At 45.3% G+C, this 24291-nt stretch overlaps 9 protein-coding genes across 9 annotated transcripts; 1 reads left to right on the top strand and 8 right to left on the bottom strand.

Annotated features, from left to right (window-relative positions):
* Positions 1–788: 788 nt before the first annotated feature.
* Positions 789–3584, bottom strand: LOC136193897 (solute carrier family 35 member B1-like). The gene is made up of 11 exons (XM_065982906.1): positions 3458–3584; positions 3117–3401; positions 2960–3063; positions 2757–2899; positions 2666–2696; positions 2513–2616; positions 2396–2452; positions 2197–2320; positions 2040–2146; positions 1627–1987; positions 789–1146 (listed from the first exon to the last, which is right to left on the bottom strand). The coding sequence occupies exons 2-10, from the start codon at positions 3272–3274 to the stop codon at positions 1799–1801; spliced, it is 1017 nt and encodes a 338-aa protein (XP_065838978.1). The 5' UTR covers positions 3275–3401; positions 3458–3584; the 3' UTR covers positions 789–1146; positions 1627–1798.
* LOC136193898 (MKI67 FHA domain-interacting nucleolar phosphoprotein-like) lies at positions 3328–4558 on the top strand. The gene is made up of 6 exons (XM_065982907.1): positions 3328–3392; positions 3462–3599; positions 3658–3766; positions 3823–3929; positions 3983–4093; positions 4145–4558. Exons 1-6 carry the CDS (start codon positions 3351–3353, stop codon positions 4193–4195), a joined length of 558 nt encoding a protein of 185 aa, XP_065838979.1. The 5' UTR covers positions 3328–3350; the 3' UTR covers positions 4196–4558.
* On the bottom strand, positions 4113–7512 carry LOC136193893 (bifunctional 3'-phosphoadenosine 5'-phosphosulfate synthase-like). Its single transcript, XM_065982901.1, has 11 exons — positions 7392–7512; positions 7223–7334; positions 6882–7117; positions 6680–6818; positions 6503–6621; positions 6334–6447; positions 5771–5882; positions 5507–5712; positions 5224–5456; positions 4876–5173; positions 4113–4560 (listed from the first exon to the last, which is right to left on the bottom strand). The coding sequence occupies exons 1-11, from the start codon at positions 7437–7439 to the stop codon at positions 4315–4317; spliced, it is 1863 nt and encodes a 620-aa protein (XP_065838973.1). The 5' UTR covers positions 7440–7512; the 3' UTR covers positions 4113–4314.
* LOC136193895 (serine hydroxymethyltransferase, mitochondrial-like) lies at positions 7507–9912 on the bottom strand. Its single transcript, XM_065982904.1, has 14 exons — positions 9679–9912; positions 9499–9627; positions 9372–9439; positions 9203–9318; positions 9058–9142; positions 8920–9001; positions 8741–8863; positions 8547–8686; positions 8441–8496; positions 8283–8389; positions 8084–8227; positions 7916–8027; positions 7760–7867; positions 7507–7705 (listed from the first exon to the last, which is right to left on the bottom strand). The coding sequence occupies exons 1-14, from the start codon at positions 9745–9747 to the stop codon at positions 7578–7580; spliced, it is 1467 nt and encodes a 488-aa protein (XP_065838976.1). The 5' UTR covers positions 9748–9912; the 3' UTR covers positions 7507–7577.
* Positions 9913–10283: 371 nt separating this feature from the next.
* LOC136193894 (serine hydroxymethyltransferase, mitochondrial-like) lies at positions 10284–12588 on the bottom strand. Its single transcript, XM_065982902.1, has 14 exons — positions 12495–12588; positions 12319–12447; positions 12183–12262; positions 12017–12132; positions 11872–11956; positions 11738–11819; positions 11563–11685; positions 11368–11507; positions 11259–11314; positions 11097–11203; positions 10908–11051; positions 10750–10861; positions 10587–10694; positions 10284–10534 (listed from the first exon to the last, which is right to left on the bottom strand). Exons 1-14 carry the CDS (start codon positions 12552–12554, stop codon positions 10407–10409), a joined length of 1470 nt encoding a protein of 489 aa, XP_065838974.1. The 5' UTR covers positions 12555–12588; the 3' UTR covers positions 10284–10406.
* Positions 12589–12871: 283 nt separating this feature from the next.
* Positions 12872–17294, bottom strand: LOC136193891 (death-associated protein kinase 1-like). Its single transcript, XM_065982899.1, has 18 exons — positions 17279–17294; positions 16987–17133; positions 16804–16929; positions 16664–16756; positions 16509–16613; positions 16294–16458; positions 16141–16239; positions 15990–16094; positions 15805–15930; positions 15650–15757; positions 15492–15599; positions 15375–15440; positions 14704–15324; positions 14466–14657; positions 13546–14412; positions 13438–13497; positions 13344–13377; positions 12872–13290 (listed from the first exon to the last, which is right to left on the bottom strand). Exons 1-18 carry the CDS (start codon positions 17285–17287, stop codon positions 13001–13003), a joined length of 3321 nt encoding a protein of 1106 aa, XP_065838971.1. The 5' UTR covers positions 17288–17294; the 3' UTR covers positions 12872–13000.
* A 147-nt stretch (positions 17295–17441) lies between these two features.
* Positions 17442–18440, bottom strand: LOC136193857 (disks large-associated protein 2-like). The gene is made up of 3 exons (XM_065982849.1): positions 18228–18440; positions 18051–18163; positions 17442–17986 (listed from the first exon to the last, which is right to left on the bottom strand). Exons 1-3 carry the CDS (start codon positions 18364–18366, stop codon positions 17594–17596), a joined length of 645 nt encoding a protein of 214 aa, XP_065838921.1. The 5' UTR covers positions 18367–18440; the 3' UTR covers positions 17442–17593.
* Positions 18441–18442: 2 nt separating this feature from the next.
* LOC136193856 (uncharacterized) lies at positions 18443–20959 on the bottom strand. The gene is made up of 13 exons (XM_065982848.1): positions 20743–20959; positions 20565–20620; positions 20398–20512; positions 20280–20344; positions 20163–20225; positions 20014–20110; positions 19777–19965; positions 19672–19722; positions 19441–19621; positions 19121–19383; positions 18863–19069; positions 18654–18806; positions 18443–18601 (listed from the first exon to the last, which is right to left on the bottom strand). The coding sequence occupies exons 1-13, from the start codon at positions 20872–20874 to the stop codon at positions 18503–18505; spliced, it is 1671 nt and encodes a 556-aa protein (XP_065838920.1). The 5' UTR covers positions 20875–20959; the 3' UTR covers positions 18443–18502.
* Positions 20960–21216: 257 nt separating this feature from the next.
* On the bottom strand, positions 21217–24227 carry LOC136194007 (activin receptor type-2A-like). Its single transcript, XM_065983014.1, has 6 exons — positions 24093–24227; positions 23631–24026; positions 22615–23348; positions 22424–22562; positions 22229–22359; positions 21217–21804 (listed from the first exon to the last, which is right to left on the bottom strand). The coding sequence occupies exons 1-6, from the start codon at positions 24181–24183 to the stop codon at positions 21217–21219; spliced, it is 2079 nt and encodes a 692-aa protein (XP_065839086.1). The 5' UTR covers positions 24184–24227.
* Positions 24228–24291: the final 64 nt, after the last annotated feature.

Here is a 24291-nt window from a genome sequence, read left to right as displayed (position 1 = left end):
TCCATCAACTGTTCGACCTTGTAGCAATGTCAAACTAGTATAGTGCAATAGATCTAGCGCGTTTATTTGGAAATCCGTGAGTTGAGATTTTTAAGCAACCGTGAGCTATAGCACACGCTTTTTGGTCATTTTGGTGACCTCTCTGATTCCAAAGATTTCTTTATAGAACGATGGGTATTGGTTGCCTGTTTGACCCCGCGATACAAAATGGACCTCACACCTCGAATTTTGGCTAAAATTCGAATTTTTTCTAGATGGCCTATATCAGCACATGGATCAATTCCCTCCTCCTCCACGGTGTTCCTACAGCCTTTCAAGGTAAATAAGACGAATAAATATGAGTGTTCAATGCACTGAATATATTTTCTTTTCAGTCTCTTCTCTCCCCCAACGCGTCGATCAATCCGACGATTTTTAGATGCAGAAAGAAGAAGACGCAGACGAAGACATCACCCTGGGGACTTGGGTCAAAGTCTCCCTCCTTGTGAGCTGGAGGTTAATCAGCTTCTCCCCTGTGGACTTGGGTTAAAGTTCACCCTGGTGACTTGGGTTAAAGTCTCCCTCCTTGTGGGCTGGAGGCTAATGTGCTCTCCCCTGGGGACTTGGGTCAAAGTCTTCCTCCTTGGAGGCTGGAGGTTAATGTGCCTACCCCCTGTGGACTTGGGTTAAAGTTCACTGTGGGGACTGCAGTCTCAGTCTCACCGCTTGGCCTCCTAGGGGGGTCAAGTGGCAGCGCAGGAACGACCAAGGATGAGGGGAGGAGGAGGAGGAGGAAGGGGAGACGAGAGGACTTTTAAATTTTTTATTTGTACATCCGGGATATTTTTAATAAAAATTTGGTCATACTTTCTCCTACTTTTTGCGCCGGAAACGGCACGCGACGTAGAATGACGTATAATACGCCATTTACGTCGCGTGCGTTGGTTCGCTTCATTAGAGACTAGCGCGCTCGAAAAACGCGCAGCAAAGTCCCTAATGAAGACAAACCTACTTGCTCTTGTCTCCATATCCTGGAGATCAAGAGCAAACGAACTAAAACGCATGCAACTATTCTCATGCACTAAACGAACATGCAAAAAAAAGTCAATTCTTCGTGCCAAAAAGGTCTCTTCTTTTCATCCTGACTATCATCTGCAGAGAAGTCAACTAAAAAAACGAGAGACGCTCTTACCAAAAGACTACAGAGTATCGTGGCAAGCCGAGGGGGAGCCTCACTAGTTGGGAGCTCTTCTCGCCGCGCGATCGCGGTGAAAAGATGCATTTTTGAAGGACAACTCGACGTGGGGGCCCCCCGCGTGCGCTGGAAGCATTCGCGTGTTCGCATGGGTGACTGTAGGAACGAAGGAAGAAAGGAAAAGCGTATTTAAGAAGTGCTCCAGTGCTGCGAAGACACGTGCCACGTGACTTGCAATGGAACGCACGCGAACGCCCCAAAAAGGGCCCCCCAACGATCTTTTCGCACAAGCCGATTACTCTGCGGTAGCTGTCGGCTTCGAAAAAACGCGTAGGAATAGTTGCTCGGATCGCGTCTTTAAAATTCGACGCGAGGAGCGCGAACTGGGCGATTCGCGGCGAAGAAACGCACGAAGGGTGAAGATCGGGCGCCGAACCGACCAAAAAACTCACCTGTACCGACGTAAAAAGCGCGAACGACGAGCTTCAACACGCACGAGGTCGGAGCATTTTTGCGAGTGACGCAATTTCTAAAGTGCGCTAACTGTCGTAGCACAAACCCTGATGACGCAATACAATAGGTCCAATAAATAAAATTTAGCACGCTGAGTCGCACCTTTCACCATCACCGACTTTTCCCCAGATTTTCCACCGTGAGTCCAAGAAAGACGAGGAAGACGCCAAACCATTGACGTCCAAGAAGATGATTTCCAAACCAGACGACGGAACACAAAATCGTGAAGAATTTTCGAGTCGTCGTGATAACAGAGCAAGTCAAAGGACCAAAACTCTGTATCGTTTGAAAGATAAAAATCTAAAACATAAATAATTAGAATTAATAGTAATTAATTAATTGGGATTCTTACCTGGCCCAAGGCGCTAAGGAATCCAAACGCTAAAAGATGATACAGTATATCAGAATGTCGAGAAATGAATAAAAGAGCCACGAGGCCCTGCCCAGTCACAACCAATACTAAAATCAAAGATAAATAAATAAATAAATAGACTAATTAATTTTCTCACCTGGAAGAAGGATTAGTATTGACCATAGATTGAGATTGAGCATCATATCAAATGATCCGGCGTGATAGCTTCGTAGTTTGTCCTGAAAGACGCCTGTAAGTCCGTCCAGGAAGAGAGATACAAACTAGAACACATAAGAAAAAAACAAGGTATATAAATAATAATAATAAATAATAAATAATAATAATAAATAATTTACCAGAAGTACTTCTCCCCATCCGAATCCTTCAGTGGGTTCATTGTGGGCGTGACCACGCTGGGGAGAAAAAAACGATCCATGGGCGAGGAAATAATTTTTATTTATTAATTAACTCACATCCTTATAGAGAAAGAGAGCCACGCCTGATACGATTAAAAGCACGACCAAATACTTGGCCAGAGGATAATGTTTTCGCAAGAAAACAACGCCCAAAAGCATAACTAAAATAAAAAAATAAAATTATTCAAATAATTCAAGTACCCAGAAAACCTGGAATCGGCTTGCAAGATTTCCCTAAAACCTAAACAAAAAGAACATATATGTAATTAATTAATTAATTAATAATTATGAGACTTTATACTTGTGTTGGATAGCTGACGTATTTTAGACTGGAATTGCTCGCCAGCATGGCTCCCATATATGAAAGAGCGCATATCGCGTAGAATCTCGTCGGCGTTCTATCACTTCCGCTTCCGCCCCGCGACCCCGCCCCCGCCCAGAGAGCTGCGATTGTAAAAGAGAAGCGATTCGAGTCGTTTTCGACGAGCGTTTATTCTGTCTTGCCTATTTTTGCTACGATTGCGTTCGCTACGCACTGGAAAAAGACGAGGAAGAAGAAGAAGGCGAATTTCTCCTTTTTGTCGTCGTCTCCGTAGGATCCGCGCGTTCTGCAATAACATTGGAATACTTAAATCGCATTTCGACGCCCTTTCGATGTTACATCTTTTCCTGGAAGACGCCGAAAGCGAGATAGGAGAAAAATATGCCCGAAAAGCATATTAGAAGCTTCGATCGGTCGCTCATGACGCACACTATCGATCTGCGATGAACCGTCAAGTCGTTTCTATTGAAACTTTGGCAATAATCGCCAAGTTTCATACAAAAGAACACGCGTACGTTTCTTATTCGTTGAATTATCACGTGACGCTAGGTCCCGAATACGATTGAGGACATTATGGGGCGATTGTCGAAGAAGCGACGCGCAGCCGTTATCGAGGTAGCGATACTTTGCACAATAGCAAATGCACGCATTTAGGACCCCGCATTTATGCCTTGGATTACTTAGGACGACGAGATGGAGCCGATGAGCCGAGGCGTGATCTATCTCGGACACATTCCGCACGGTTTCTACGAAGACGAAATGCGCGGATTCTTTTCCCAGTTTGGAAGAGTGACGCGCGTTCGTCTAGCCCGAAGCAGAAAGGTGAAAAATCGTCGTCAAACTTTTCGACTCACGTGCGTTAGTCATCACGTGTTTTTAGACCGCGAATAGCCGAGGCTACGCTTTCGTCGAATTCGAATACGACGAAGTGGCGAAAATCGCCGCATCGACGATGAACAACTACATCATGTGGGGCCGCCTATTAAAATGTCTATAGAAAAAATCAATAAAAAATTAGCAGCGATAACGTATTCTCTATATAAAGGCAGTTTTATACCGAAAGAACGCGTGCATCCGGCTACGTTTAAAGGCTGGGATAGACCCTTTCGACGAATATCGAAACGATCAATCGCAATAGCCCGTCACAACAAAGTAAGAATCAATAAATCAATCAATAAATAAATAAATGTCTCACTCTTATATAGGCCAAGACGGCAGTTGAATTCAACAAACAAGTAGAAAGACTCGTGAAAAGAGAGCAGAAGAAGCGAAGCAAACTCGACGCATTGGGAATAAGCTACGAGTTCCCCGGCTACGTAAGTACATACCAGAATATTCATATAAGGCACACGTTTTTTTCGATATAGGAATCTTTGGCGATGCCCAAAGCGAAACACATAAAATTCACGAACAATTAAACAACAGAAGGAGAAGACTTCTACTAGACCGAATAATAATAATAATAATAATTAATGAAATGATTTGACTGGGGAGTGTGCAGGGGGGAAGACTGCTAGCGCGCGCGCACTTGTCCTACTCAATTCTCCTTTTGTAGAGACTTGTAATAGTTGGAGAGAACTTTCCACGCCGTCGGGGCCATGAAGCCGTCAGGCGGATCCTGGCCTGTGCGAGCGAGATGCCGCATTTTCGTGCCGGATATGAAGAGGAAGTCCTCTTTTCGCTCGGGATCGTAGAAATCCATGCGACCCAACTTGGTGTTATAAGCGGCCACGCGAAATGGAACGATTTCCAATTGCGTGAGACCGGGAGCCATTTGGAGAACCTTACGATTAAATAAATCAGTAACTAAACGAGTATAAGTAGCGAGAGCGTACGGAAAGATATTTATACGGAGTCATGTGTCTGAATATGTACGCTATGGGACATTGACATATCAAGGGCCGTGTGTACTGTAGTGTCTCTAATTTTACCGCTACCCACGCCGCCTCATCTCTTCTCTAGGACAACGTGTGCGTTCCTGTCTCTGCTCTAACCATGAGACTATTCATCTACTGTACATAGGGCTTCGCTACGTACAAAGAGGTGACTGTGTTGGCTATCTTATCTTATGCATAGGACCCAAAGCTCTGATTCTTACCTCTCTTCCGTGATCAGCGTTATAGAGATTCTCCTTCGTATCCGGATGCGGCATGCCGGCGGGATCCCGTCCGACGATATAGAACGTCGCGCCGGCGGCGACTCTCGCCTTGGCGTGCCACTGCACTTCCGTCGGCCCGGCGTACATCATAGGCGACGGAAAGATGGCCAAGATCGTCTTCTCCGGATCCAAGACCTTTTCCTCTAAGACGGCGTGATGCTGACGTATTCGAACGGGAAGCGGAACGTCGTCCGCTTTCGTCCACCCGCCGAGCGGATGAAGCAACAAAACGGGATTCCTCGAAAAGAAGAAAATAAAACTAAGTACTCTATATCTTCTTCTTCTTACTTGTATCCCTTCTCTAGTAACATTCTATGCGTGTCGGTCATGAGAAGAGCGTGGCCGTTGTGAACGGGATTGCGCAGTTGGAAAGCGAAGACGGCGTCGGCGCCGCGTTTCTTCAGCTCGGCGCGCAACTCCAGCGGCGTCTTACGATACTCATCCAATCCGTCGTCCCAGCGAATTCGTTCTAGAACGTCTAGATCGCCGCCGACGAGCCAATCACCGGACTCGTAGACCATCTAGAAAAAAAATCAATAAAATTGAACCTTTTTTCTTATTTATTCTTTACTTTGACGTATGGGTGGCCTTGATTGGACGTTCCCCATTGTCTGGAGCATCGCTCTTCCTTGCGGTGTTCGTAGATTTCCGGGTTTCTCATAATCGCGATGTTCTTTCCTTCGTATTTCAATGTGAACGCTTCGACGCCGTCCAATTTCGATTTGTCTTCGCCGGATATTGGCAGGACGATGGGAACGGATTGATTCGTCGTTCCACCTGGAGATTAAATTTTAATGATTTTTGATTCTTTTGCCCTAATGCGGGGGCGTTGTACCGTCTGTAACGGTTCCGAAATGGAGACACTGAAGCAACTCTTTCTCCCTCATGAATCCTCTCAGAGGCGTAGCCCAGCCTTCAGATAAAACTTGAACCCATTGAAGGTCAAGCTAAAAAAACAAGAGAGTCTCAGAGAAGACATGGGACTCAATCAAAGACATTATCATATACAAAGAACTACAATACACAGTGCCTCTCTTCCAAAAATGGTCCGGATAAAAAGAAACTAATCGACGTTGGACCCAGACACTCTTAGCAACTCCCCAATAGGAGAGGAAGTCTAGCTCTCCCATACAAAGAACTACTATCAAAAGAAAGAAAGATCTAGACACTCTTGAATAAAGTCAAAGGGTCTGCATACAAAGACTAGATATAGAAACTCCAATAGGGAAAGGAGACAAAGAACTGCTATTAAAGTAAGACCCAGACACTTATGAATAAAGATAAACGTATCAAAGGGGAATGCCTCTCTCCTACAAAGGGTCAAAGGAACTATTCAGACACTCGTGGATATACTTAGACGTATCAACTATTTATTTGGGGAGTCGTCTTCATCCTCACCTTGGTTAAATTAATAGAAGGAAGCATCTTCGCCTCTTCTTTGGCCATTTCTACTTGATCGTCGCTCACGAAGAGTTCGTAGACGTCATCAAGAGCGGAAAACGGAAGAACGCCCTAAATAAAAAAAAACAATAATTCAAAATTACCTCCGGTTTTTTTTCTCCGAAACCTTTTCCTCTAATAATTTGAGAACTTGTTGAACGCATTCGCTCACAGTCGACTCGCCGGCTTTCACAATCAAATCCGGATTCTCCGGCACTTCGTACGCCGAATCGATTCCAGTAAAACCTAGAGAAAAAAGTCAATTAAATGTATTAATTCGACGTCCTCTTCTTCTTCTTCATACCTGATATGAGCCCAGCTCTCGCTTTCTTATAGAGACCCTTTGCATCTCGTTTCTCGCACGTTTCCAGGGGAGTGTCGATGTAGATTTCAAAAAAGGGCAGATCGGCGTCCTGGTGTATCTTTCGCACGCGTTCTCGACTCTAAAAAACGCGCGCGCGTCTCAAAATAGAGACTGGACCACGCCCCCTTTTCCGTTCGCTCACCTTCGCGTACGGCGAAATGAAGCTCGCCAGCGCGATGATTCCGCCGTCGGCGAAGAGTTTCGCGACTTCGCCGACGCGACGAATGTTCTCTTCGCGATCGTCCGGCGAAAAGGAGAGATTTCGATTCAAGCCCGTTCGCACGTTGTCGCCGTCCAATCCGTAGGCGGGTATTCCCTTGTTGCAGAGGTATTCTTCGATCGCGAAGCTCAGCGTCGTCTTTCCGGCGCCCGAAAGGCCTGGCGAACGATTTCATTCAATTCGAGGCGCGGCGTCACGTGGTGACGTCACCACGCCCGCGCTTTACGCTCTTTGGGAAAAAAACGATTCGATGAATGTCTTACCGGTAAACCAGACCGTGCAGCCGTGGAATATGCCGCCCGTTCCGATCACTTGACCGCGCTTGTGACGCGACACGTGGCCTTTTTGAAAGACGACGTTCGTCGCCGCCGAATCCTTTGGGGAGAATCTCCACGTGTCGGCGTCTCTAACGTCGATTCAGCGCTGTCTTACCGCTCGACTTCGTTTTGATTTCGGTGATGGATATGAACCCGTCGCCATTGAGTCGTTTTAGAAACAGAGAGGCGGAGAAGAAAGACAACGTGCGAATCCTTCAAAAGGATATACGGGAAGTGCGCAAATCACGTGTTAATTAAACCTAATGACGTAATTAGACCTTCGCACTCTGAATAGATTGATCTAACGCCCATCGAAACCTGGCATAGGGAAACGACTACTAAATTCCTCCACCTCGTGTTTCAACTTCGCTACGCGCTTCCTCGTTTCAGAGTCTTCCAAAACAAAGTCTCTAAACTCTTTCAAAGTATCTAAAAAATCGAGTTAATTAATCCCAATATTTATCGTCACGTGACAATGCTCACTCGTCTTTTTCCGAACGTCTAATCCAATTTGAATTGCTCTGTGAACTAAGTCGACAACTTTATACATATCATTTTCCTTGAAATTTCGAGAAGTTAAAGCAGGCACACCTATAAAATAAAATCAATACAAAAATTATTTTAATAATCCACACTTACCGAGTCTTATACCAGTTGGATTTAAAATGGTTTCGTCATCAGGAGTTGCGCTTCTATTGATGCCAATAGAGCACTGTTCCAATAGAAATTCCCCGCGCCACCCATCAAAACACTAGCAGAAATAAATAAATAAATAAATTATTAATATAAGATACCTATGTTGATTACTATGGGTTTGAGATCTATGATGAGGAGATGCGTGTCCGTTCCGCCTGATACAATCGTATATCCAAATTCGACGAGACGCTTTTCCAGTGCTTTCGCGTTCTTCAATATCTGCTTCTGATACTCGTGAAACATGGGCGTCATAGCCTAAGAAAGAAAGAAAGATAAATATTTCAATAATTTAATTCTAGCATATACAAACTTGTCGGAGAGCGACGGCGACGCCGGCAATGCAGTGATTGTGAGGACCCCCTTGGAGACCCGGAAACACAGCGGAATTGATTGGCTCCGCGAGATCGTACATTATATCTAAAGGCCAATACTCCCTAAGGATATTAGAGTGGTGTCTTGGACACCAACCAGATCCTTTCTTATCTTTTCCCTTAGCCCCAATCCGATAGAATATCAACCCACCTCTAAATAAAATACAAAAATAAAATCCGGTATGCGTCATGTTTATTGATACCTTGGCCCTCGCAGCGATTTGTGCGTTGTCGTGGTTACAATGTCTGCGTAATCGAAAGCGCTTGGAATGACGTTTCCAGCCATGAGACCACTAACGTGAGCAATGTCACATAGTAGATAAGCATTGACGTCATCACAGATCTAAAGGATCAATTATATTAGACTCTTGATAAGGGACCCCTCCCCCTATCCTACCTCTCTCATCTCCTTATAGTCAATGAGCCGAGAATAGGCGCTCGTTCCAGCGATTATGATTCGCGGCTTGAATAGCTTTGCCTTCTGACGTAACGCCTGATAGTCAATCAGCCCAGTTTCCACCTAAAAATCAATCAATAATTAATTAAAACCATAGCTATTCATTTGAATCCTCATACGTTGAGTCGATATGGCATTGTCTCAAAGTAAACAGATGTAGCGGAGACTCGCTTCGCTTCCGTCATGTATCCGTGACTCATACTAAAAAAACAATACAATTAATCCCTCACATGATTATTTATACAGGAGCCACTCACTGTCCTCCGTGAGGCAAATCGAGTCCCATGATACGATCGCGAGGCTGGAGAACTCCCGTATAGACAGCAAAATTAGCAGGAGTCCCTTAGAAAAATAAAACATAAAAACCTCACGTGACTTTTAAAAAGTATTGATTTTATTTACCTGAATATGTTAGTACGTTGACTCCCCATTTGCTCGGATCGAGACGAAAGGCTTTGAGAGCGCGTCTTTGACACAATTGTTGAATGTCGTCCACGTGCCAATTACCAGCGTAATATCTATAGTATATGACGTCATCTGATGCAGAATCTCCCAATAATTAATTAATTACCTTAACCGCGAATATTTGTTAGTGAGACACGTCGCCATGGTTTCCAAAGCGGCTCGACTCGTAAAATTCTAATAAGATACGATTTAATTAAAACTATTTATTTTTCATATGGTAATTTTTTTCTTACTTCGGAAGCGATGAGCTGGAGTCCGGCGACTTGACTACGTTTCTCCTCCTGTATGAGCTGGAACACTTCCGGGTCATCGAGTTCGAGTGGCTCCTGGCCGGTCCATTGAGATGCCGACGCGTAAACGGGCTAAAGAGGAACGATAATTGCTCTTTCGAGGACCCCCAGTGATGCGCTGACTCGCGATCGAAGCAGGGGCTTCGTACAAAGCGAGGGAATAAGAAAACGAGCGAGCTTCGTTGAGGTCATTATTGAGTACCCGTATTGCCGCGTGGGTTGGGCCTACGCCCGCGTTTCGACAGCTTGAACTGTAAAACGGACACTATGGTCATGGGGACAAAACAAAAGGAGATCGCGTCACGAAAAAGTCAAAAATCATAATTGAATCAAGTTGAGCAATTAGTTTCTTCGCATACAGCCTCCTATATGCTAAATTGAATTTACCCCCAAGAAGGGCTCGGCTTCTGTCCGTTGAGCGAACATTTATCAAAGATCTTCGTTGTTAAGGGGTTAGAGTTTCGGGCGACAAGACTGCGAATCGCGGCACGCGCGTTATCCTGATATTGTATATTCCTGCGCATCCGGTTCCATGAATAACTTCCTACCCTTCCTACTACATGCATATGTTCGGACCCCCCGGAGACCGACGATCACCCTCTCTACTGTACCATTAAAAATCTTGTCGTGGCGGAGAAGGGGAAAAAAACGTCGCATTCAGACCCAATTAGATATCACGATGCTCTCGCCCGAAAAAGTTATGAAAGAATTCTACGCTAGCGCGCGCGTCACGTACAACGGATCCCATGATTCTCAAAGGAGGATTATGCATACAATACAGTACACATAAGAAAAAATTCAACAGACTAACAGGCGTCGTGCACAATTTCCATGACCCTATACTATAGGCCCTAGCGCTCATCAAAACCTGGCATAGGAAACTGACAGCTGAATTCTTCCACGTCCTTTTTCAGACTCTCCAAACGCTTCTTCGTTTCTTCGTCCTCCATCAAGAACTCCTTGTAGTCCTTCAACGTTTCTAAAGAATCAATAAAATAGACATATAATTATTAATTATTAATTATGCTGACTCGTTTTTTTCTGGACGTCCTTTCCAAGTTGAATGGCCCTGTGAATGAATTCGACAACCTTTTCCATATCCGGTTCCTTGAAATTTCGCGACGTGAGAGCGGGCACGCCTACAACAGATAAAATAAATAGATATTATTTATTGACGATACACGTGACACTCACCGAGTCTCAGTCCACTCGGATTGAAGGCACTCTTATCACCGGGAGTCGTATTCTTATTGACAGTAATAGCGCACTGCTCTAAAACAAATTCCCCACGTGACCCATCAAAACCCTAGACAAAAAATCAATAAATAATATTATTTGATTAAATTATTTACTATGGGTTTGAGGTCCACGAGAACGAGATGCGTGTCCGTTCCCCCGGAAACGATGGTGTATCCCAAATCGATGAGACACTTTCCCAGTGCTTTGGCATTCGTCAAAATTTGCTTCTGATACTCGTGAAACATTGGTGAGGCCGCCTAAGAAAAATCAATAAATCAATAGTATTTATTACGGCGACGTACTTGTCTGAGAGCGACGGCGACGCCGGCGATGCAGTGATTGTGAGGGCCCCCTTGAAGACCCGGAAACACAGCGGAATTGATTGGCCTCTCAAGATTGTACATGATATCTTTGTAGGATAATCTTTATGGGGTCACGCTATATGATGGACTTTTGATACTAACCAGCTCCTTTCTTGTCTTTTCCTTTGACTCCGACCCTGTAGAAGATCAAGCCAGCTCTAGAGAAAAAATATGAAATATATATTTATATGTAATTGTTTTTTTTTGAGACCTTGGGCCTCTGAGCGTTTTGTGCGTTGTCGTGGTTACGATGTCTGCGTAATCGAAAGCGCTTGGAATCACGTTTCCCGCCATGAGACCGCTGATGTGAGCGATATCGCACATCAGATAAGCATTGACGTCATCGCAGATCTAAATTATTGATATTAGGGTCTCCCCCTTTAGGGAGGGACCCCCTTGGCTTCACCTCTCTCATTTGCTTGTAGTCAATGAGACGGGAATAGGCGCTCGTTCCCGCTACAATGATCTTCGGTTTGAATAGCTTTGAATTCTGACGCAATGTCTCATAATCAATGAGCCCCGTTTCCACCTCAAAATCAAATCAAAATAATCCACCCAATTTATTAATTAAACCCAGCTACATTGAGTCGATACGGCATCGATTCAAAGTAAACAGACGTCGCCGACACTCGTTTCGTTTCCGTCATGTATCCGTGACTCAAACTAGGCAAAAAATATAGATCACATAATATATATATATCTAGGAGTGACGTACTGGCCTCCGTGTGGCAAGTCGAGACCCATGATGCGGTCGTGAGGCTTGAGGATTCCCGTATAGACAGCAAAATTGGCAGGACAGCCTTTAGAGATAAATATTATATGAGGGGCACACCTCCTTAATTAATTAATTTATTTTTTACCTGAGTATGTCTGCACGTTTACGCCCCATTTGCTTGCGTCGAGGCGAAATGCTGCTAGCGCGCGTTTCTGGCACAGTGTTTCAATTTCGTCAATGTACCAATTTCCAGCGTAGTATCTAATAAATATTAATTAAATTAATTCCATTCTCCATGGAGTCTTTCGTACCTCTGGCCTGGATATCCTTCCGAGTATTTGTTGTTGAGGCACGTTGCCATTGGTTCCAAGGCGGCGCGACTTGCGAAGTTCTATTCCGATGTTCCTATCTCGTTTCTTTGCGTCGTTTTGAGTTATTTTTTCTTACTTCTGACGCTATCAGTTCGAGTCCGGCGACTTGGCGTTTTTTCTCTTTTCGAATAAGGTCGAATATCTCCGGATCGTCTTTTTCGAGCGGCTCCTGGCCGGTCCATTGCGAAACGGACGCATAAACGGGCTAACAAGGAGAATAGAGAGTGAAATAAGTTTCTGTAGCGTGCTGACTCGTAGAAAAGAAGTCGGTTTAGTGCGAAACAAAGGGAGAAGGCTGCGAGCGAGCTTCATAAGGGAACAAGCTGTCAACAGTTTCTAACGTGCGCTAGAATTGCAAAGGGCTCCTCTTCTCCTTCTCTTCTCCCCTCTTCCCCCTCTTCCACGTTTAAATCGGTCTAACAGCTCAGCCTGCAGCTGGCCCAGCTGGGTAGGGTACGCGAGAATTGCAAACGCGATCAAAGAAAGAGGAATGTATTGGGATCCGTTAGCGAGGCGACAGCTTACCCCAGAAATACTTTCTTTGGTTTCTTCCGTAGACATTCGTAGAGCTAGTGCAGGTAGCCAGAGACGCAGCGACTTTGCACCGGAGCTTGTGTGCGCACGCTCAGTAGCGGTTGTGACTTCACCTACGCATACAAATCCTAATTGAAAAATCGCTAAAAATCAAATACAGTACATGCATAAAATACCAGGTTAAAAATACGAGTGGTCTACTGTAGTTCGTCAAACCTAAAACGCTACTTACTTGCGTACAGCTCTTCGTATTTCCTTTTGATATGATTTCGATTCACACCAACCTCCTCAAACCACTTCAGAAGCTCGCCAACATTTGGTGATTCTGCTGTGTTCCATGATTCCAAGACTTTGAACATATGCACGCCATTCCCGCCATAGGATTTGCGAATGTCATCCAGATCTTCTAAGCTAATGAGATAAATACCGATGTCTTCCCACTTTGATCCTTTGAAGGCTGCGCACGTCCTCATCAATTTAACAGACACCAAATCTTCATCGGCCGGAAAAACACCTGATTAGAGAATTCAAAATGAAAACCGCCCAATAGGTATTTAAATTATTTACTTTTAGCGGACGGTCTAACGTCTGCGGCAGCCTTCTGAAAATAAATAACGCACACTCAATGGCTAATCTACAAGAATGCTATTAGCCCCAATACCTCTAAAGGAGTCTCGTTCGTAAGAGAAGACGACGCTTTCTCGCTATGAGAGACGGCGAGCTAAAATCAACAATTTCATGTAGAATCAATAGCGCGTTTTCTAAGTACCTCCATTTGAGTCTCTTCCGTTATAACCACCAAATCTCTGACCGGAGAATAGAAACGTTTCTCTGGTCGAGCAGAAAACACGACGTGATCGAAAGCCTTCTCCTTTACCTTCATCTCTACATCAGCCATAGAGTAGATTGCCGGATCTTCGTCGAGCCGCTGCAAGTGATTGCTGTCCAAATAGAACCAGTTCAGAATAACTCCCGGGCTCCTCTCGTCGCACACTCGCATTATTATGTCTTTAATTTCAGCGAGAAACTCCTTCGCCACTTCATGGCACGCTGCTTTGCTTGACCAACGAAGGACGATATCAATGCAACAGTGTCCCTTCTTTATTCCTAATTCGATGCGACTCTCGACCACTTTGTCGTCAATGATTCTCACTAATTTGACGCCGTCTTTCCACGCCTCGCGACTCATCGGCTTGTCCATGCGAGAGCAACGAGATTGAAAGACGACGAATGACGACGGCGAGATGATATCGACGCAATGAGAGCATTCGTATCGCTGGCCACGATACACGTCAAACTTTGGATCTTCAACCCAGGCGTCGTTACGAATTGAATGCTGAAGAAGAGCCGGAATCTGATACCTCTCGGGTGACGTTTCGACCCGAATGCACAAATCTAGATAAAGAAGAACTTTAATCGCTTCGTCAGCTGTCACCCGATATAAAGACGGAGTCCCCCTCTTCTTGAGGTCGGCTTCAAAGTTCTTCAAAGCCAATTCAATGTCCTTCAACGACACTTCGCCTGATTTTTCAGACGGCATGCCGAACAGAAAGTTGGGCGGAGCCAGTAGTGGACCAATGACGTTATGACACAACCAGAGCGGTCGAGGACAAATTCGAGAACCCAGATTGACAATCTATGTGAATATATACATGCATATACCATAGTTTAGATATTTTTATTACTTACGATTCCGAACGAGTTAAGATATTCAAAGGAGACTTTTTTGTCGTCGTCATTCAAAGTGATGCCAACGTCAGCAACCCACTTTTCGAATTCTTGTGGCGTCAGAAAATACCCTAATGAGAACTTTCGTGTACTATCGGGAAGACAGAGGTTCTGCTCAATAGTGTGGCACAGTTTGGGCACGTTCTTAGCTCCCTGAGTAAAAAAGGATGTGAAATTAGAGACAGAAATTTTTTATTACCTGAAGCATTTTTTCACGAATTGTTCTCAATTTTCTGCAGCAGTCTTTCATTCGAACTGAATTGCTCTTACTGCAATCCATTTCAATCACGTGTGAAATCTCAAACGTGTCTTCAAAGTCTTTCTGAAGAATTCTGGCCACTTCTTCCAGCTGGAAGCTCACTTCAACTCCCGGCTGCTCTTCGAAATCAATCAAATTGAAGACAACAAAAAGGCGAAGTCGCAACCGATGAGTGAAAAGCTTGCGAAGCGCCGCCTTAACGAACGCACACCAATAGCGCCCAATTTCCAGGAGAACGATTTCTGACGTCCTTTTTTGTCCATTTCGAAAGCAAAGAACGAGAACAAATATCGTATTTGATTGCTGAAAGAAGAGACCGTGAGCGCCGTGGAAGGTTGGTTGGGCACCAAAGTCCCACGTCGATCCTTGGCCAACTCCCGGAATTATGCGGTTGTGAATTTCAATACCGGGTGTGCGATCCTCCTCGTTGGGTGGGAGACGACCGAGTTGAAGAAGAGAATTGACCAACGTCGTTTTTCCTGCCATTTCATCTCCAATTACGCACAATTTAATTGAATCCGGACGAGCCATTTCTCGGTGAAGAACGCATAATTGGGCGTCCTATTACACTAATTAAAAATGAGGACTGAATCAAAATGAGGACAACGTACATAATGCTGTCGAAGGAGGGCTCTGATTTCACCATCTTCGGCCACCTGATGAGGCGTTTTTCCGAACTGAAGTTCACGTTTATAAACACTTTTCAATTTAGAATGAAAGGACATCACCCCGTCTTGACACACGACGTCAACACCCTTCTCAATCAATAGATCAATAACTGCCTTCTTGTCTTTTGAATAGTTCCGTGCAGCCAAATGCAAGGCATTTTGTTTGCTCTACAAAGATGTGAATAGAGAACGAGTGAGGAATGAGAATTCTGACTAACCAAATCTCTAGTAGAAACATCAGCTCCTAATTCAATTAGTTCCTGAATAATGACGACAAAGGGAGGATAATGCTGACCCAATGCGTACAATAAGGGTGTCCTTCCAAACTAAAATAGAATAGCCAAACGAAAATGCGAAATATCGTAAATGCAACCTTATTAACAGAATTGATATCAATGCCTTTCTCAATAACAAGATAATGAAGAATAATATCTTTCACTTCATCATCTTCACACTTTGAGCAATCATTGACAGCATAAAACAAAGCCGTCTGCCCTCCCTGAATAAAAAAGACGGCGATTTGTTGATTGAATTTGTAGCAAATAAACAACATCTCACGTGATCTTTTGCTTGACAGTCAGCTCCTTTTTCACCCAAGTAGCGAACTTTCGCTGAACGATTGATGGAACTTTTACACGCCAACATAAAAGGCGTTCTGCCCCTCTGAAGATGAAATAAGAATCAGATATCACAAGTGAAATCTTCTAACTATGTCGACACTATTGATAGCAGCGTTGTGCTCCAAAAGCCATTTCACTCCAAAAATGCTTCCATTCAAGCAGGCAAGATGCAGAGGAGTCCGCCCATCCTATTACAAATATTGCACATGTAGCAAACAAAAGCTCATCATGTACTGTATCACCATTTCAAATTTCATTCTTTCAAATTCCATTCTTTCAAAAAAAGAGCTGAACAGATTCATGGGCCTATATGTAGCATTGACGCTCAATCCTTTTTCATTGACAAGATAATGAAAAATCTCGTCCGCTTTTTCAGATGATGAAAATTGATTTTCTGCTGCCCAAACCTATCAATCAAAAGTTATTGTTGCAAAAGTATTGATATCAATTCTGTTACAATATCATCTTGTGACAAAATGTAGCCATGTTCTTCGAGACAGAGCATTTTCTTCATTGGGTCAACGGAACTTGCACAGGCATAAGAATATGGCGTACGATGAAACTAAAAAAGAGTGACAAGTGAAACCATATGAAATCAATTCCAAGTGATACGGGCAAGTTGATATTTGCACGGTGACTGACGAGCCATTCAACGCCAAAAATATTTCCCCACTTGCACGCACAGTGAAGTGGGCAGAGTCTTAACTGCATCCACGCATCAATTAATTTACCAATCCAAAACGTATTGATACCATGTCTGGCTTGTCAATGTGTTGATTCTCTTGCTCAAGCGCATAGCCGAGCCAATCATCGGCTTCCTCCGCCGTCTCAAACTCTCTTCCCGCCACATAGTGAATTAATGACAAGTTTCCATCGTACTAACGAAAAAGAGAATACAATGGTGTGCAGCGATGAAAAACGCAACCATTCCATACCTGAAACTGCTCAGATCGAAATCCTTTTTCTCTAGAAAGAAAAAGGCGCAATTCGTCTTCATTTCGACTCTCGAGTATCTCGGTCAATCGCTCGATCACAGAACAACTGCACGGCAGTGTCCAGCTCCGTTTCTGCCTCTCATCAGTCTACCAAAGAGAGACAAATTCCAATAACAAGCAGCCGCTTTCGGCGATTCTATGAATTGGCTTTTAGCGCGAAAAGTTAGAAAACATTAATCTCGCTGCTCGAGCGCACTCCGCGTCGTTTCGTACTCCACCCAGCTTCACTTACGCGATGCATATTCACGGCAAATATGCGCATGCGCATCAGTAGACATAGTCAAAACGGAGATCCCCTATTTATCTCTTTCAAATCCAATATACAGTAGACAAAAAAGTAAAATTAATAAAGAGAAAATTACCAACATCTTCCCACTTGACGGCAGTGCACGCTCTTATCAATATGAGGCATTTCTAATGATATGATAACCAGACCATTGAATAACTTGCGAAAACCCAATAAATTATCAAGTGCAATAACTTACAAGTAAGGTCCATTCGAGTCATATAGAATCAACAATAAATTTTACCAAAAAAATAGTTACAACTAGAACCTAGCCTCCTTTGGCTTTTGCACGGGAGATCCAACGTAAATTTCAACAAAGTCGCTACCCTTACCTTTCCCGCCAAACGCCAAACCCTTTCTCTTTGCCTCGGCTTTTTTGGCAGCCAGCAATTTTTTTCTTTCTTCATCCCTTAATCTCGATTTCTCGGATTTTGGCGGCGGTGGCGGTAGCGAACTAACGCGCGTCGATTGACTCGGTTCTCTCGTACGGGAACGCGGCGAAGCGGGTACTGACGTCACCGACGTCATTTTCCAGTCGTTTCGCCGAATCGCCTCGATTTCATTGAACTTCGCGTCGACGTCGTCGATCTGATATCGAACGAGATCCCAGAAACCTTCGAGATCCTGCCGAGTCGGCTTCAACGCGACGCTCGCCTTCGTGAAAGAAAAATACCCGGTAGCAACGTGGAGGCGTGGCCGCGAGTAGGCGTGCCCGTACGTTTGTTTGATCGCTCTCTTCTCTCGCCTGCCGGCACAGTTTACGAAACTGCGCGAATTTCTCGCTGACGAGAAGACTGCTCTTACCCACGGCGACGCGAATGAGACCGCGTACTAAGAGAAAAACGCCGCGCATTCGTTTTTGACCGTAGAAAATTCGCCGTAGGGCATCGCGTACCGTCTTCGGCGATTTTCTCGTCGTCCGCGTACGATTCGTACGATCGACTCGTCGTTTGGAGTCGTTTCGCTTCGATTGCGACCGCTTCTTCGAAGTCGTCGATCGTCTTGCACGTCGACGGCTTCGCTAGGCCGTTCATTAGCGCAAGCGACGTCCTTCCAGGCTTCCTGCTGCCGAAACGAATTGGAAAAACGAGCCGCGATTGAGATTCTCGGTCTGAGCATGCGCAAATCGGGGCATGTGTACACGAACAAAAGAAATTCACAAGGAAATAATCAACGCGCGTCTAGAAGTTGTAAAATATTTAGGGCCCGGATTTCTTCTTGTATGGGCGTGTCCAATAACATTCGTCCGGCGACCCATTTGTTTCGAACCTGAAATCGCATGTCTAATTCATTTTTTCAATTAAATATGCATGAATATTACCTTGTCGGAAGATTCGATTTTCATGTCGGTAAAAGCCAATAAAATTTTCTTCAATTCCGTCTCCTTTTTCAAATCAAAATCAAACAATTCGGTGACCAAATTCGAACGAATTCTATTTATATCCTCTTTAGCCTTTTCGTAGGCAGCATTCGCCTAAAAATTCGACATCCTAAATAAATAAATAAAAAACGCGAGGGCAAATCGCTTACTTCCGCCCATCGTAGACTCGCTACACTGCTCGTCGATTGGCTAGAGCTGAGCAGACCTCGAGCCGGAGTCGTCGACGTGGGGGGACTCATGCAGCTATTGCTACTCTCTAGACTGCTACTACTGTCGCAGTGAGAGAGAGCGACGGGGGGAGGGGGAGGGGGAGGCGGCGAAGGGGGAGGCTCAAGTGGAGGTCTCTCAGAAAAACTCTATAAAAATTATAAATAATTATTAGAGCTAACCCTATATTAATTATTTGCCATTTCAAATGATTTGACTTCTTCGTCCCAGTAGAGAAATCGATCAACGGCTTCTTGAGTTCGTTCGAGCAGCTCCTCGGCACTTTCGACGTAGCGAATCAACCAATCGACGTCTCGCGATAGAAAGTAGTCTTCGACGTCATCCTGTTGTTTTTCAATGTCCTTACAGAGTCTCGCCATTGCGTGGCACGCCGTTTCTAAGTACGTCCCCTTAGGCTCGGAATTACTGAGCAACTTAAACCAATTCTCGTAAAATTTATTATCTAATAAATAATAAAATCTCTCCTAGTTATAAGAGAGTGTATATGCGAGATTCTTACCTTGGAATTTTGCGTGAAATGACTTTGATAGTCTACGTAGGCTTCCCTTGATTGTGAGCAAATACTTTTCACACTGTGTAAACGCTATTTCGCGATTCTGTAACAGAGAAGATCGAACTCGAAGTGGGGACGCTCGCAATTTGTGTCGAATATCAATTTCCAGCCTAAGCTTTTCAAACTCCTATCCCATTGAAAATAATTAAATAAAATTAAACATATGGGTGCGCGTACTGAAGCGGAGTAACTCAGAAATTTCTCAAAAGTCTCATTTCTTTTTAGAATCTTAATTAAAAGCTTTAATAATTTTGATATTTAATCTTGCACACTGAGACTTACATTGTGTGAGACTACTTTCGTCATGAATCTCTGTAGCTCCAATATTTGCGCGCTAACAGCTGCGTCGAGCGAATGGGAAGCTATAGGCGGAATAAGACATTCAGGACACTCAAACGTAAGAGCAGATCTAAGCCAAACGGCGTCGTCATAGGACCGCACAGAATCGCAGCAAAACGACAAGTCATCATTCTATACAGACATCGAAAATATAAATTATTGACTATATATATTTTTTACCTTGGTCACAATTTTATAAGTCGGGTTTTTGATACTTGTAGCGGGGAGTCTCGAAACGGTGACTGATAGACACAGTTGATCGCCGCCAGAAGAAAGACTAAATATACTGATTAATTAATCCAAAGACTACATAATCATCAAACACGTGCCTTGATCCTTTTCTTCTCGGCTGAGCAGAACACACTCTAGAATGAACTTCAAGTTCATCTATGCTAAGAAACAGAGCGAAATACATAACTACAATATATAAAATTTATTTTTATTACGATATTTTCTGCTGGCACAACGTGCATGACAGCATCAAGTCGTCTTCATCTTCTTCTTCCGGCTTCTACCGACCATATCCGGTTCGAACATGGATTCTCTTTTGCGTCCTTCCCTTACTTCTTCGTCTTCTTCGTTGCGATCCGTCTCCTTGACGACGTCGCTTTCAATGGCGTCGAACAGGCGAAACGTCTCCTCGCGCGTTTCGTCGAAAAGACGAGGAGGAAGGCTGAGTCTAGACGAACGCGCGTGCGCGATCGATCGTTTCACGCGTAAATGTTTCTCACTTGCGACGCTGTATCTTGCGGGGAAGAGGAACCGGCTCCGTAGCCTCTGTTTCGCCCTGAAAAAAGGAAGGTGTGTCTGCTTAGTGCACTTGAGGACGGGGGCGGGGCGCCGTGTGGGAATAAACAAAGGAGGAAATGCGTTCGGTTGACCGCGAGCGCGACAATGCGCTCGATTTACCTTTCTTTCGTCGATTTTCTGCAGAATGAGAGTCGAATCGTCCTGAATGCGAACGACGCGAAGTGTAGAGCCGACTTGGAGCGACGGCGACGCGTCGTCGGCGCAAATGCAAACGGAAAAGGTCGACGTCATCCTACGCGTGTAGAGAACAATTGGAGACTGGCGTAGGGAGACGCATTCTTGAATCGCAAGGACGTATCTCGATGTCGCATACGGGGCAGCTCAACGCCCCGCCCCGTATGCAAAATACCCCGCAAAAAAACTCGTACTGTACTTAGTGTGAAATTTAATAGAATATACCTATCACATATGTATATATATACATGCACCTATTATATATATGCACTGTACTAAAACTGTAAAAATTCCAGTCGACGCGTGTGACTAAATTCCTTTCCTCTAATAAATCCAGTTTATATATATAGCAAATAATTCATTTCAGACAAAATTGTCATCATGTTGCCTACGTGACATCTAGACGCTAGTCTCGCAATCCTCTCTCCTAACCGACCCCACCTCCTCCTCGTCGACCTGCCTACCATTCTCCTTATGTCCAATATTAGTTCCAAGTGCAGTATCCTCGCTACGAAACCCGTTAGGAGTCGGCGAATAGGGCGGGGGGCACGAAGAGGAGCTCGAATCGAATACAAGATCTTTATAGGGAACCGTCCCCCGGGACGACGACGGCCAAACGGGAAGCATAACGGGACCAACTCCTCCCCCTCCCCCTCCCCCTCCCCCTTGGGTACACTGTCTCACGCCGTTGACAGCGGCACTCATGTTCGGCACGTGACTGTCGCGATGATAGTGCGCGGGTGCGATTGGGTGAATTGGGTGAATTCCATTGGGAACGCGCGCTCCCCTCGCGGCGCCGTTGCCGTTTTCCGCCGCCGCGACGGGCACTTCGACGGTTTTTCCGTTGTTGAAAGTCGATCGCAACGGCGTGTTGTTCATTACCGCTTGGCATTGCTTGATTCGTTCTTTCACGCAATCGGCGGTGAGACGAGCCTCGGCGTCCGAATCCCAGCACTCTTCGATAGTCTCGCGTAGAATGTCTAAAGACTAAAGAGAAATCCACACGTCAACTATGAAGATATATCCCTAGCCTATACCATCAGTAAATGAAAGTCTCTTTAGACTCACACTAGCACAGTACCTATACAAGTCTCTGCATATATAGAGTAAAATTACCCCGCTGTAAAAGCACCAAGTGGTAAAATTAGTAATTTTCTATAAGAATATTTCTATTTCTTGTAAATTACTCATGGATCAAGGTAGAACCTTCATGAAGGTAGAACCTTTACTCGTGACCCTTTGAGTAATTTTCTATGAGAATATTTGCAGAAAAATTACTCATGGGCCCTGTGAGTATTTTTCTATGAGAATATTTCTAGTATTGGGCCCTGTGAGTAATATTTTTCTATGTCTATAAATATGACATCTCACAGACGCTTATTATGTAGATGCACGTCTAAATGACACATACCTCATTACAATGCCACTCGGATGAGAAGGAAGGACGCAATTTATTAATAACCACGACCTCGTGCATCTCCTCAATCGAAGGATTCCCGCTGACAGAATCCTCATAGGGCTGCTGATACTGGGCGACGGGCCCTAGCAACAACGACAAACAAAACAAAGATTATATAATTAATCCCTTAATTAATTTCCCACACACCGTTTCCGACGTCGCATCGCCATCCAATCTCCCACATAATCAACCCCAACGCATAAATATCCGTTCGCAAAAAGGCCTCCTCCTGAAAATGAATTGCGCCCTCGAGCACTTCCGGAGCCATATAGCGCACCGTCCCCACCTGAAACAACATAATCAATAAAAAGAACGCGCGGCGCGCGTCACGTGCGTGCCTGTCCGTGTGCCGGCGCGACTCCCTGTCCGACTTTGAATTTCACCGCCAATCCGAAATCCGATATGCAACACGTACCGTCGTCTTTAATCAAGACATTTCGACTTTTCAAATCGCGATGAGCGATACCGGGTTTCGCATTTCGAATCCCATCCGACGACCCCTTTCCGTGTAAATAGGCCAATCCGGCGGCGAGCGAGCCGGCGAGCGTGTACATTTCGTCTCGTTCGACGACATTCAATTTGAGAAAATCGTTCAGAGATCCGCGTTCGTGATAATCGGTCAATAGCCAATATTCGACGCCGCCGCCGCCCTCGTCGCCGCCGCGACGTCGTTCCGCCGCCCAAAAATTCAAAATTCCCGGATGCCTTAGCGTCGGATTCGCGTACGTGTCGACTTCGGTTCGCCACGACGTTCGCTCGTTTTCGAGAAATATTTTCACCGCCGCCGCGCGGCCAGGTCGCGCGCCGAAATCGACGCGCCACACTTCGGCGAAGCGTCCCAAGCCGACGCGCTCGCGCAGCGCGACGTCGTCCAATGACGTCACCTCCTCGTCGTCGAGAAAATCCGCTTTTATGAAACGATCTTCATCCGGGATACCGGTGACGTGACGATCCTTGTACCAGACGCAGTAGTACCAGAGAGCGAGTATGAGTACGAGCGCGAGTATGAGGAGGCTGCAGCAGAGCGATACGGCTATGACGATCGACTTTCGATTTCCGTTCGAATGCGAATCTGAATGGAATGCCCCGATTTGCATAAACACCTTATTTCGATGCGCAACGAAGACCCACGCGCGCGCGCGCGACGCGACGCTATGCGTTCGATTCTCCCCACCCCCCGTTTTTCTAATCGTTATGTCTCGAAGAAGGCCTTCGTTAGTTAGAACAACCGTGGGGAGGAAAGACTAATCGCGTAACGTAAACAAATAGGGGGAAACCACAGTTCGCTTTTCGGGGGAATCGGTCGCGCGCGCGCGCGCACGGGTCTCGCGCGTCGTTTTTCTCGCACTCTTACCCGTTGGTGACTGAGTCGATGCGCCGACCGGCGATGACGTCGCGCCGGTCGAGTGACGGGAAGAGGGGTTGGGCGTTCGCGGTGCGCTCAGTGTGACGTTGTTGCAGAAATTGCCCCTACAACAGCATGGTTCGAGCCTGATGCAATTGCAAGTCACCCCTTGGTGATAGATGAAACAGCGACGATAGTGGAGCGTGTCGTTCCGAAAGGGCGCGTAGACGGAGAGGCAAGCGATGTTGTATTTACTTTCTCCGAGCTCCCGAGTGCAATTCTCCCAGCCGAGCCTATGCTTAGCGCACGACATCTTATCGCGAGGCTCTAGGTTCGGAGGGGGATTCGGCGTGCAGGCGAGGTCGTAGTAGGCGCAAAATTCGGTCGAATTAGATCGGGTCGCATCTTTGTTTGGGGGAAGAAGGAAATCGGTTTGTGAAAGTTTAGGAGGGCGACGAGGCATTGGCTTACGAAATACGTGCGTCAGGACGAAGACGATTGCGGCGAGGCCTGTCCGTGCCATGATCGCTAACGCCTCAGTTCCGCCTGACGAGATTTGCATGCGACGTCACGTGATAGGAAATTCCATATTGCGCACGCGTCCGCAGGCGCCGCTTCGTTGATTATTCGTTTTTCTTTCAGTTCCGACTTTAGTCCGATCGTAGATACA

Source organism: Oscarella lobularis, chromosome 12 (assembly GCF_947507565.1).
Source record: "Oscarella lobularis chromosome 12, ooOscLobu1.1, whole genome shotgun sequence".
NCBI classification, from domain to species: domain Eukaryota; kingdom Metazoa; phylum Porifera; class Homoscleromorpha; order Homosclerophorida; family Oscarellidae; genus Oscarella; species Oscarella lobularis.
The sequence above is the reverse complement of the archived record's forward strand: the minus strand, read 5'-3'. Positions and strand labels throughout refer to the sequence as shown.

What these genes read in the sequence shown, in the direction of transcription:
- LOC136193897 (XM_065982906.1), bottom strand. Translation starts at nt 3,274, where the DNA reads ATGAAACTTGGCGATTATTGCCAAAGTTTCAATAGAAACGACTTGACG. An exon ending in CGCAATCGTAGCAAAAATAG is followed by an intron (nt 2,900 to 2,959) that starts GCAAGACAGAAT and finishes TTACAATCGCAG; the next exon opens with CTCTCTGGGCGGGGGCGGGG. An exon ending in TCCTTAGCGCCTTGGGCCAG is followed by an intron (nt 1,988 to 2,039) that starts GTAAGAATCCCA and finishes TTTATGTTTTAG; the next exon opens with ATTTTTATCTTTCAAACGAT.
- LOC136193898 (XM_065982907.1), top strand. Translation starts at nt 3,351, where the DNA reads ATGGGGCGATTGTCGAAGAAGCGACGCGCAGCCGTTATCGAG. An exon ending in GTCTAGCCCGAAGCAGAAAG is followed by an intron (nt 3,600 to 3,657) that starts GTGAAAAATCGT and finishes ACGTGTTTTTAG; the next exon opens with ACCGCGAATAGCCGAGGCTA. An exon ending in GCTACGAGTTCCCCGGCTAC is followed by an intron (nt 4,094 to 4,144) that starts GTAAGTACATAC and finishes TTTTCGATATAG; the next exon opens with GAATCTTTGGCGATGCCCAA.
- LOC136193893 (XM_065982901.1), bottom strand. Translation starts at nt 7,439, where the DNA reads ATGGCGACGGGTTCATATCCATCACCGAAATCAAAACGAAGTCGAGCG. An exon ending in CTGCACGGTCTGGTTTACCG is followed by an intron (nt 7,118 to 7,222) that starts GTAAGACATTCA and finishes ATCGTTCGCCAG; the next exon opens with GCCTTTCGGGCGCCGGAAAG. An exon ending in ACGCTGATCACGGAAGAGAG is followed by an intron (nt 4,561 to 4,875) that starts GTAAGAATCAGA and finishes TTTAATCGTAAG; the next exon opens with GTTCTCCAAATGGCTCCCGG.
- LOC136193895 (XM_065982904.1), bottom strand. Translation starts at nt 9,747, where the DNA reads ATGACCTCAACGAAGCTCGCTCGTTTTCTTATTCCCTCGCTTTGTACG. An exon ending in AACAAATATTCGCGGTTAAG is followed by an intron (nt 9,319 to 9,371) that starts GTAATTAATTAA and finishes CATATACTATAG; the next exon opens with ATATTACGCTGGTAATTGGC. An exon ending in AAATCGCTGCGAGGGCCAAG is followed by an intron (nt 8,497 to 8,546) that starts GTATCAATAAAC and finishes TATTTTATTTAG; the next exon opens with AGGTGGGTTGATATTCTATC.
- LOC136193894 (XM_065982902.1), bottom strand. Translation starts at nt 12,554, where the DNA reads ATGAAGCTCGCTCGCAGCCTTCTCCCTTTGTTTCGCACTAAACCGACT. An exon ending in TCGAACTGATAGCGTCAGAA is followed by an intron (nt 12,263 to 12,318) that starts GTAAGAAAAAAT and finishes ACATCGGAATAG; the next exon opens with AACTTCGCAAGTCGCGCCGC. An exon ending in CGATGCCGTATCGACTCAAT is followed by an intron (nt 11,686 to 11,737) that starts GTAGCTGGGTTT and finishes TTTGATTTTGAG; the next exon opens with GTGGAAACGGGGCTCATTGA.
- LOC136193891 (XM_065982899.1), bottom strand. An exon ending in AAAGAATGAAATTTGAAATG is followed by an intron (nt 16,240 to 16,293) that starts GTGATACAGTAC and finishes TATTTGTAATAG; the next exon opens with GATGGGCGGACTCCTCTGCA. An exon ending in CGAACGAGACTCCTTTAGAG is followed by an intron (nt 13,378 to 13,437) that starts GTATTGGGGCTA and finishes ATTTATTTTCAG; the next exon opens with AAGGCTGCCGCAGACGTTAG.
- LOC136193857 (XM_065982849.1), bottom strand. Translation starts at nt 18,366, where the DNA reads ATGAACGGCCTAGCGAAGCCGTCGACGTGCAAGACGATCGACGACTTC. An exon ending in CGAGAAAATCGCCGAAGACG is followed by an intron (nt 18,164 to 18,227) that starts GTACGCGATGCC and finishes TTTTTCTCTTAG; the next exon opens with TACGCGGTCTCATTCGCGTC. An exon ending in AAGAGAGCGATCAAACAAAC is followed by an intron (nt 17,987 to 18,050) that starts GTACGGGCACGC and finishes TCTTTCACGAAG; the next exon opens with GCGAGCGTCGCGTTGAAGCC.
- LOC136193856 (XM_065982848.1), bottom strand. Translation starts at nt 20,874, where the DNA reads ATGACGTCGACCTTTTCCGTTTGCATTTGCGCCGACGACGCGTCGCCG. An exon ending in ATTTCACGCAAAATTCCAAG is followed by an intron (nt 19,384 to 19,440) that starts GTAAGAATCTCG and finishes ATTATTTATTAG; the next exon opens with ATAATAAATTTTACGAGAAT. An exon ending in AAGTCAAATCATTTGAAATG is followed by an intron (nt 19,070 to 19,120) that starts GCAAATAATTAA and finishes TAATTTTTATAG; the next exon opens with AGTTTTTCTGAGAGACCTCC.
- LOC136194007 (XM_065983014.1), bottom strand. Translation starts at nt 24,183, where the DNA reads ATGCAAATCTCGTCAGGCGGAACTGAGGCGTTAGCGATCATGGCACGG. An exon ending in TCGCGCCGGCACACGGACAG is followed by an intron (nt 22,563 to 22,614) that starts GCACGCACGTGA and finishes ATGTTGTTTCAG; the next exon opens with GTGGGGACGGTGCGCTATAT. An exon ending in CCGAGTGGCATTGTAATGAG is followed by an intron (nt 21,805 to 22,228) that starts GTATGTGTCATT and finishes ATTTCTCTTTAG; the next exon opens with TCTTTAGACATTCTACGCGA.